Source organism: Vanacampus margaritifer, chromosome 13, assembly GCF_051991255.1.
Source record: "Vanacampus margaritifer isolate UIUO_Vmar chromosome 13, RoL_Vmar_1.0, whole genome shotgun sequence".
Classification (NCBI taxonomy): Eukaryota; Metazoa; Chordata; class Actinopteri; order Syngnathiformes; family Syngnathidae; genus Vanacampus; species Vanacampus margaritifer.
This window is the reverse complement of record NC_135444.1, coordinates 9,642,667-9,652,202: the sequence shown is the minus strand read 5'-3', so window position 1 is coordinate 9,652,202 and position 9,536 is coordinate 9,642,667. Positions and strand designations below refer to the sequence as shown.

The 9,536-nt window shown below is 39.4% G+C and overlaps 2 protein-coding genes and 1 long non-coding RNA gene across 3 annotated transcripts; 1 reads left to right on the top strand and 2 right to left on the bottom strand.

Annotated features, from left to right (window-relative positions):
- Positions 1-6: 6 nt before the first annotated feature.
- Positions 7-4,540, bottom strand: LOC144062794 (5-hydroxytryptamine receptor 3A-like). Its single transcript, XM_077584508.1, has 8 exons — positions 4,439-4,540; positions 4,210-4,254; positions 2,837-2,946; positions 2,195-2,364; positions 1,974-2,134; positions 1,679-1,889; positions 332-607; positions 7-224 (listed from the first exon to the last, which is right to left on the bottom strand). The coding sequence occupies exons 1-8, from the start codon at positions 4,538-4,540 to the stop codon at positions 7-9; spliced, it is 1,293 nt and encodes a 430-aa protein (XP_077440634.1).
- A 1,342-nt stretch (positions 4,541-5,882) lies between these two features.
- On the bottom strand, positions 5,883-9,030 carry LOC144062695 (5-hydroxytryptamine receptor 3A-like). The gene is made up of 5 exons (XM_077584331.1): positions 8,844-9,030; positions 8,506-8,669; positions 7,209-7,419; positions 6,916-7,122; positions 5,883-6,841 (listed from the first exon to the last, which is right to left on the bottom strand). The coding sequence occupies exons 1-5, from the start codon at positions 9,028-9,030 to the stop codon at positions 6,555-6,557; spliced, it is 1,056 nt and encodes a 351-aa protein (XP_077440457.1). The 3' UTR covers positions 5,883-6,554.
- Positions 6,606-8,990, top strand: LOC144062696 (uncharacterized). The gene is made up of 3 exons (XR_013296438.1): positions 6,606-6,793; positions 6,920-7,054; positions 7,233-8,990. It is a non-coding gene; the product is annotated as an uncharacterized LOC144062696 (long non-coding RNA).
- Positions 9,031-9,536: the final 506 nt, after the last annotated feature.

Sequence of the window (9,536 nt, the reverse complement as noted above, 5' to 3'; positions counted from 1 at the left end):
TATCAGCTAAGCTGGGCTGATCCAGATGCACCACATAGTGATTATGACCAGGGCGTAGCAAGAGATAAGCAGGAGATAGATGCGGAAGAGCAGGAAGTCGAGGACATATCCAACATGGCACCATTGATCTTGGAGCTCGTTTTCCTTCTGCATGGAACTCAGGTGAGAACGGAGCTCGCTCAGGTGATGACATATCTGCTGGAGCTCGGCCATCGCGGCAGTGCCTGGTAAGTAGATGATTGGGTCACTTTACAGTCAGAAATATCATGTTTCACCAATTTGGCAACCTTTTTTTTTTTTTTTTTTAAATAAAAGCATTAAATATATTTACCTTCATTGCTTATTGGATTTTCGGCTGATGTCCTGCTTTCTGATTGGGTGAGCGGGCCAGGCACTTGCGAAGGTTTTTCCGGAGTCACAGATGGAGGCCGTGACTCTTCTTGCCAGCGGTAACAGATCAGGTTGGCGATGTGTTTAAGGACCACCAACCTTACCCAGCGTGGGACTTCTTGGTATTTCATGGAGTTGTTGTGGAGAACGTTTGTAATAATGACAGTCTCCAGTAGACTGATCACCATTAGGGCAAGACACACTGAGAAGTAGATACCTGCATTGGGGAATACACGTTGATTAGCGAGAACGTGAGGTAGCAGTAGCACTACAGTGGAATGTGACTTTCTGTGTAATATAATGAATATGATAGTATTTCTTAAAGGTATAATTATATATATTTATGGATGTATTCATAAAAATAATAAAAAAAGGATAATTTTGTGTATTAAGAATGTGTTGTATGCACCCCCACTAATTTAAAATTGTCACACAGTTAAATATTCCATTTATGAAATATGAATTAATCAGCAAAATCCACCCATTTTATCAATCTCAGCTGGCAGCCATTTTGCCACTTGCTGTGGACTGAAAATGACATCACTAATGATCAGGGCTCAGGCAACGGCCAATCACAGCTCAGCTTGCAAACATTACATGACCAAACCCTGCAAGCAGGTTAATTGCGATTGGTTGTTACCTGAGCCCTGATCAATTGTGATGTCATTTTCAGTTGAAAGTAGGCCTAAGTAGCAAAATGGCCGCTCCCTTTGATGAATAAAAACTGGTGGATTTTGCTGCTCAATTCATATTTTACAACCACAATATTAATCAGAATGTCATGTTAAGACTGTTGGTGCTGCATAGAACATTAAGAAAAATTTGCGGTAGACGTCCTCTTTAACACAGTTAGTTTACAAATGAGAGTTAAAACTAATATGCTAAGTGAAAACCATTTAGCAACCCACTTCTCTAGGCCTGAGCTCATCTGAAATAAATAGACACAGTGAAAAAGTGTGCTGTGGTCTGACGAGTCCACATTTAATTTTTTTGTGGGGGAAGTCATGGACTTCGAGTCCTCCTTATTTCAATGTTAATCATGATGGTGGTACTTGTATAGCTTAGTATTTTTTTTTTTTTAATAGATGTAAAAGTGTGCTGTGGTCTGACGAGTCCACATATAATTTTTTTTGTGGGGAAAGTCATGGACTTCGAGTCCTCCTTATTTCAATGTTAATCATGATGGTGGTACTTGTATAGCTTAGTATTTTTTTTTTATAGTTGTATCAGTGTAAAGTGAAACCAATTTGATAAGCACTGCTCTAGTGCACATGTCCCAACCTCTGACCTATGATGGGTGTTCCATTGGCGGTGCTGGGCAGCAGGTCATTCATGATGAGCAGGAAGACGGTGTAGCCCAGGATGAGTGTCATCTTAAAGGAGGCCCGATCCACGCTGTGGGGCGGCAGGTAGAATGACAGGATATCAATGAGCATGAGGAAGGAGCTGGGGATGAGCAGGTTGACCACATAGAGCACTGGCCGTCGTTTTATCACCACCTGAACAAGGAAAAGGACGTTTTCAATGGGAGCATGATCCCGAAAATGTTTCCCTCATGAGATGGGAGTATGAGTTTCACTCACCCAAAAAGTAATGATATCCCATTCGTCAATCCCAAACTGCAGGATTGAGGTCTCTCCCAGTATGTCCACCAGTTCCCACTCGCCACTGGCTTCCAGGTAACGCTTGGAGTTCCCTGACATCTCTTTGAAGGTCAATGCTGGGCTTACCCTCACGTCACGTACTAGAGAACAAACAACATGAATGGTTTCCTAGCGTACAACCGCGTTATGTGTTTTCTTACTGGTGTGCATGTAGGAGCCGAAGGTAAAAGTGCAATTCTGCACGTCGAAAGGAAAACTGAAGATCTCCAGGTTACAGGCCGAGACGAGACGCAGCATCCTGTCCCAGCGAATGTGACCCGTGTGGTTGACGTAGACGTATGGACAAGCTTGGGAGACGTCATCGTCCACACTGGATGGCAAGGTGGATGGTTTAGGCAGACAAACACATTTAGTTGATCCAGAGATCCATGCGGGAATTATTAGGTATGTCGGCACAATTTAATGAAATCCAAGAACTGTATCTGAAGCGTTTTTATTTGTCAAATACTTTATGTAAAACGCACATGATGTGCTTTGCCTTATCAAATGATAAATTCGCATTGAGAAGTAATTTGCAAAATGATTCGGCCATTAAAAAAAAAAGTTTTTTTTTTAGTGTAGTAATGCGCAAAAACAGCAGCAACAACAACCACCAAAAAACAACCTTCAAAAGTAATAATAAAATCTGATTTTTAACACATCTCTTGGACTATACATTATTATTATTATATAAGGTGTGGTTTCTTAGTTTACAAGCAGTTTTATGGAATGTAATTATATTAACATTTAATCACTTAATGCACATGTTATCAAAATAGGACGTCATGCAAAAGAAGACGTACAACTCATAGATGATGATATCTGGAGACCAAAGTTTCTTCACGGGGAGCGAAATCCTGGAGACTCCGTCACACTTGTCAGGATCCCAAACTAGAAACTCATGATGCCAAAACTGCAAAAAAAGTAATCAGTGTGTCATGATTTCCATTGTGTTTCTGGAATGAGATATTTACTGTGAAATAACAAGGCAAGCGTTTGCTGCCCTATAGAATCAGAGTAAAATAATAAATACGCTATAAGCCTACAGTTTTACATAATTTAATATTATATACCTTCTGTATTTAAAAGAAACCCCGACTGTAATGACAAGTTTACTCTATATTATTTATTTGGTTGTTACTAACATAAGTATGAGATTCATTTTTCATAAATCATTTCCAGTTTAATACATTTTGTAGAAACTTTATTTGGACGTACGCCGCCATTGTTATTTACGTCGCAACGCATCCAGTGCGTATTGACGAAGAATGGCGGCTGGCTCTAGGCCAAGCAATGTAAAACGCCTATAAAGAAAGCAAGGTAATTCTCCGTTACGTTCCTAAAGGGACGATCAAAACTTTCAAAATGCGTCTGGTGAATGACGAGAGCACGGCGTGGGGGAGGTGACCCGATCGCGTGTTGTTTCTTTAGGAACGTTTTGAGGCTTACCTTGCTTTCTTTATAGGCATTTCACATTGGCTTTTACTACGCACTGAATGCGTTGCGACGTAAATACCAATGGCGGCGTACGTCCAAATAAAGTTTCTACAAAATGTATTCAAGTGAAAACAATTTTGGAAAACTGAATGGCATAGTTATGTTTGTAACAACCAAATAAATAATACAGAGCACATTTTTCATTACAGTTGAGGTTCCTTTTAAGGTAGTTTTTTATTTGGGGTTATCAAATCATATATTGTTACTTAAATATGAATAAATAAACTAAATAAGACAAACATTTGGGGCTCTGTTTTTGTGCCATTTCTTGGTAGAAGGTTGTGTACCATTGTGGAATGGAACGCAGTTGACTCCTCAGCCAATCGAAGCGGCTCCCTCCATTCCCATTAAGATCAGGCCAGTGGAAGTGCACATTGCCGAAGCAGAAATTGACTCGCTGTGGTCCGTGCATGGCATTGGCGTGTGCAAAGTGCGTTCATACAGGTAGACTGCAAAATTTCCCTTTACGGATGATGTAGTCAGCCATGCATGTGACATGAGCAATTGGAGACCGCCTTGCACCCTGATCATGCAGTTCTGTCCATGAAGCGCAACACGGTCCCAAACATGGTTGACAAGACGAAAATGACAATACGTCCGTTTTTGTTGTGCACAGGCACCAGTCTACAAAAAATTTAAAGATTTAAAACTCAAATACAATAATATGGAGGCTACATACCAGTCTCAGCCACAAGAATGTTGTAAGAATCTGGGTCTTCTCATTCTTAAAAACAACAACACACAAATAAATACAAATATCCCGTGGTTGTGTTGCAGGCAGATTCAAATTGTAATATGGAAAACAGTGATGATGATGATGATTACAATTTAACAGAACAACATATGTAAGCCAGTTACGGTCTTCCTGACAGATTCGCTAAATGAATAACCACAAGGTGTGAACTCACCACCCCGAGCACCGCGTACAGTGTGAAGGAGATGTTGGTCACCGTGGGATTGCTGAGGTTGACCACCGGTCGGAAAGCTTGTGTGTCAAAAACGGCTTGCATGGATTCATGCGATGGACCGCTCTCGCCTTCTTTACATGACAGTTTGCTGCCACACTGTGACGCTAAAACTGCTAAAAGTGGGGAGGAAATATTAGTTAACGCTAAGTTCTATCATTCACATAAAAGACAAACAGAGCACGTAATACAAACGCTTCAGGTAAAACAAGCAAAGAAGAGAATACAAATGATTACCTGTAATTAACAGTAGAGATGGAATAAGGTTGATTGTCCGACGCAACCAACGCATGTTGGACGTTTCTTCTTGCTCAAATATAATTAGAATATAATATCATTGAAAGAAAGCTCCAAGCATGAAGTTGAGTTAACTGTTGATACAACACTGATTGCCAGCAAATAGGCGCACACACTTTTATAATTACACTCGCATCACATTGGCTGATATTGCATGAAAATCCCTGGAGATTACAACAACTCATTGGCAACAATTTAATGCCCGAATGCTAAATCTTAATTTGTTATCATCCTTACTGGAAGGCAAGTTTTAACCAGAAAATATAATTTGCCTTTTAGTAGCACAAAATGCGGAAAGTGTTAGCAACGTAATAGAATTGTGCTCACATGGAATAATAAACATCAATGCTTTAAGTTATTAACACGAAAGACATAACAATAAAAGTAACAATGTTACTAAACAGTTAAATACTATAGAGTTACTTTAATTGTTTGAAAAACATATTTTGGCATTTAGAAGACGGTAGTTATGGAGATGTTGTTCAACACCTTCAGTAACCATTCGACCATTTAATTTTTTTAACACCTCCACCTGAGGGACTTGCAGGATAGTGAATTTGACACTCTCGCATGTTAGTATGTTGTTGAATCCTGGTTGAAAAATTATGCAACAATCTTTCTGTATTAAACGTTTAAACACATTTTTCCCAGTACTTAACCAAATCTTTTTACCAAAACATTTAGAAAGATCATATCGTCACCCTCTTAATTGGTTTTTTTTTTGCCTTAATCATCTACTCAATGATGCAAATGGTGATGCAAATCTGAAAAAATTATTTAGGTGATTATTTTAAGGAGGCGTTGATATGTTTGCTGAATTCAAGACAATTGCAAAATGAGTGTTGATGAACATATACAGTACATGAAAAACTAAAAATGAATAATAGCAATTATGTTGTTGATTCTGATGTCCCATCAAGCTATACTCATTCGGGACACATGTGAGCTGCCCTTACACCCTGCCAGCCAATCACATGGAATTATGAGCATTTTGCACAAAACTTTCAGGTTTCTGCTAGAAAGCAAAATGGATGGAAAATGGAAATAAAAGTCAAGAAAGACTACTAGAACATCTGAACTTTATTCAGGATAAATCAGAGGCACTTTAAATGATGGAAGGTGGATGCTAACTCATAGTTAACATCCTTGAATCATATGACCATATACCAATTATGAGAGGGTGTGCACACTTATGCAATGTGTCATTCATGATTACTGTTTGCAACGGTGATTTCAAATAAACAATACAAAATATTTGAACACAAAGCAAAAACGGTTAATTTCTCAATTTAGTTAATAGAATACATGTATAAAACAATACATGACAAACAATAATTTAAAGGGGAAGTCAACCTTAAACGTTTCTTGACAATAATATGTTATATGTGACTTCACTAGTCTGCCATTACATTCTGATTAATATTACATTTGTGGAATATGAGTTATGCAACAAAATCCAGCTGTTTTTTATCCATTTTAGGGGGCGGCCATTTTGTTGCCGGCTAGATGTCATCACAGTTGCTCAGGCAACAACCAATCACAGCTCAGCTTCAGAAAACAGGTGAGCTGTGATTGGCCGTTTCCAGAATACCACATTTAGACTAGTGGAGCTGCATAGAACATATTATTATTGTCAAGTATTTTGATGGGGGAGGGGGGGTTGATTTCCCCTTTTAAAAGGGGAGAAATTATGCTGCCACATTGTCAAACAAGCAAGAAAGTAAATCCGAATAGAATTAAGACACATGCCAGTTTCTATGTGCTATAATGAGGCGTTGTGTGAGTAGACCCACACGCCGATGATGGTGACGAAGCTGACAGATAAGAAGAGGGCGTAGATGGCGAACAGTAGGCGGTCTATGATGAAACCCACTTGGATCCACTCCTCTGCGCTTGGGCTGACGTTCCTCTCCTGTTCCACTTTCATCCGGATGACTCGGACGTCTCTTCCCAGGCTCCTCAGCTCCTCCACGGCTTTGTCTTCATCCAGCGGCCCCTCTGGTCCGTGGGCTTTCCCCTCACCTGCTCTCAGAGCGGAAGCGTCCATTTCTGTTGCGGAGGAGAAGCTAACGGTAGCTAACAATGCATCTTTGTTATTTGACTTCCTCGTGTCTTCGTGTTACCTAGTGTGGCAGGATTTCGGATCGTCTGCTCCACTGGTGTGTGCTTGGGAGGAAGCAGAACCAGGCGGCCAATTATGTGGACGACAAACAGTCTGATCCAACGAGGGACGTCTGAGTAGTGAGCAGAACTGTGCAGCAGGTTGGTGATGAGAATGCTCTCCAGAAGACTCACGACCATCAGAGCCAGGCAAAGGGACAGGAACACATCTGACATGAAAAACACATGACATATTATGTTAGGCAATTCTTGGACAATGATTTGTAATTTGATGCTACACATTCCGCAAACCTACTTATAAGCGGTATGGTGTTTCCAGTGATGGGGAGCAGGTCGTTCATGAGGAGCAAGAAGACGGTGTAGCCCAAGACGAGGGTCATCTTGAACAAGGAGCGGTCCACCTTCTGAGGAGGCAGCAGGAAACTGAAGAGGTCCACTGTGATGAGGAAGCAGGACGGGATCAGCAGGTTGACCACGTACAACATGGACCTGCGCCGCACTGAGATCTGTTGGTGGCAAAATTATGAAAATGAGATTTTGTCACGATGTGCGGATATTTTTCTGGAGGCAAAATACTGCAGGCAACTTCTTCTTCTGAATTATACTGTATAAGAAGCGTCCTTTCTTTAATCCAGCCCACTAGATAGTTTAGATTTAACCCTATAAAGCCTGAACCATGAAATATATATTAGAGAAAATTCGATGACTTTTGATTTGTGTCATATTTGATGCATCCTGTCAATAATAAACAGACATATCAAACATATTAGTACAGTATTTCCAAGAATCAGAAAGAACATTTCCCACTGGTGATACTGCCCTCTAGTGGATTATCCATGCAATGCATGTGTCAGATTATATATGTCAGGGTTTTTTAATAGGAAAAAAAATATTATATTCATTAAAAAGAGGCCTCAAAATGTCTGTATTTAATATAAATTTGGCTTTATAGGGTTAATGTAAAGAGGTAAAATGAACTTTTAAAAAATCAATAATGTAATTGGATAAAAATTGATGAATTCATTTTAAGTAATTAAAAATGAAAACAAGTACAAAACTGTTTTAAAAAAAATCAGTAATTAATTATTATTTTTTTAATAAATCTTTTGAGTAATTATAAATCATATGAATGTGCAAGACCACTATTTTTCAGATCAATACCAGTTTAAGATCTGAAGTTTTGATACCAAGTACCGATACCACTTGTACTTTTGATGCATAAAATTACTCCCCCAAATGGCCAATATATCACAATATAGCATTCTTTCTTAAATTTGCATGAAATTAATTGGCAATTTTCTATTATTATGATTTTTTATTTTTAGTTCCTGATAGGTTATATCGGCCCGATACCGTCCCTAGTATTAGTACTCGCCCATCCGTAACAAATAGCCTGTACATATTAGCAATATTATTTTATCAATATTAACTCTTGTTAAACTTTTTTATTTTATTTCTACCTGATCAGCGAATGATCTATCAGGCCACTTTGAAAATCAAATGAGTTTCTTGAGTACAAAAGTTTGTCCACCGCTGATGTAAACTAAGTTTACAACCTTTAAGACACAAACAATTCCTAAGTTGACCCTTACAAAGAAGCGAAGCTCTTCATAAGTCTTGTTACTCGAAGTTGGCAACTGTTGATGTAATGCTTTGATTCCAATGAGCTCCCATTCCCCCATCGTAGCCATCATTTCTTTGGAATATTTGAGTATTTCTTCTGATGACGCCAAGTGGCCAATCGTGATTGCAGGTACTGAAATAAAAAATATTTTCGATGACTTTCATTTGAAATACTGAATGAAAAGAAGAATTATATTGAGGAGTTTTAATTCATCGCATCATATGAGACACACAATCAAACAACAGAAGTGCTACAAACTTGTCGATATGTGAAAAAAAAAAGGAGCATGGATCAGTTAGTACTTACAGTGCTGCAGGTAGGCGTTAAAGGTCAAAGTGCAGTTCTGGGTGTCAAATGGAAACGTGTAGATGTCGAGCCTGCAGGAGCTCACCACCCTGACGAGCTGTAAATCGAACACGAAGCCGTCGCTATACACGTACGTGTACGGCGTAAATTGAGCCGAGTTCTTCTCCATACTGCAGGAAGCGGACATTTACGAACACGTTAATCAAATTGCAACGTGCTGATTTGTACTTTAGTTAAGCTTGAATATTTTCAGGCTGCTAATTATTGCTCCTCCTTCAGTGTTAATTGACTTACAACTCATTGATGACCATATCGGGGACCCACAGTTCTTTTCTCGGGACTGTAATCCAATAGGCGCCGCACTCGTTTGGGTCCCATTTTACGAACTCATTTTTCCACTTCTGCAACGCAGAAGCACTGATAAAGTCAAATAGAAAAAAATATATCATGCGAACCAACAGTCCACCGTGCTGTCATTCCCTTTGAAATAGTATGACTCACCAACATCTGGATGATAAATGTTGTGAAGATCTGAGCCTTTTCATCCTGAAAGAAGAAATCGATATGCGCTTTAAACTGAGAGAACCGGTGACCTTATTTCAGATGAATGTTAAATGTCCCTCACCACCCCGAGAATGCCGACAAGGATGAAGGCAATATTGACATGCGTGGTGGTTGAAAAGTTCACGACGG

Excerpts from the sequence above, each read along its gene's own strand:
- LOC144062695 (XM_077584331.1), bottom strand. The coding sequence starts at position 9,030 with ATGTCCGCTTCCTGCAGTATGGAGAAGAACTCGGCTCAATTTACGCCG. Across the intron at positions 8,670-8,843 it reads TAACGCCTACCTGCAGCACT|TACCTGCAATCACGATTGGC; the intron begins GTAAGTACTAAC and ends TTTTTATTTCAG. Across the intron at positions 7,123-7,208 it reads AAACACCATACCGCTTATAA|ATGTGTTCCTGTCCCTTTGC; the intron begins GTAGGTTTGCGG and ends TTTTCATGTCAG.
- LOC144062794 (XM_077584508.1), bottom strand. The coding sequence starts at position 4,540 with ATGCAAGCCGTTTTTGACACACAAGCTTTCCGACCGGTGGTCAACCTC. Across the intron at positions 2,365-2,836 it reads GATATCATCATCTATGAGTT|TGTGGACGATGACGTCTCCC; the intron begins GTACGTCTTCTT and ends CTTGCCATCCAG. Across the intron at positions 1,890-1,973 it reads GGGATATCATTACTTTTTGG|GTGGTGATAAAACGACGGCC; the intron begins GTGAGTGAAACT and ends TTCCTTGTTCAG.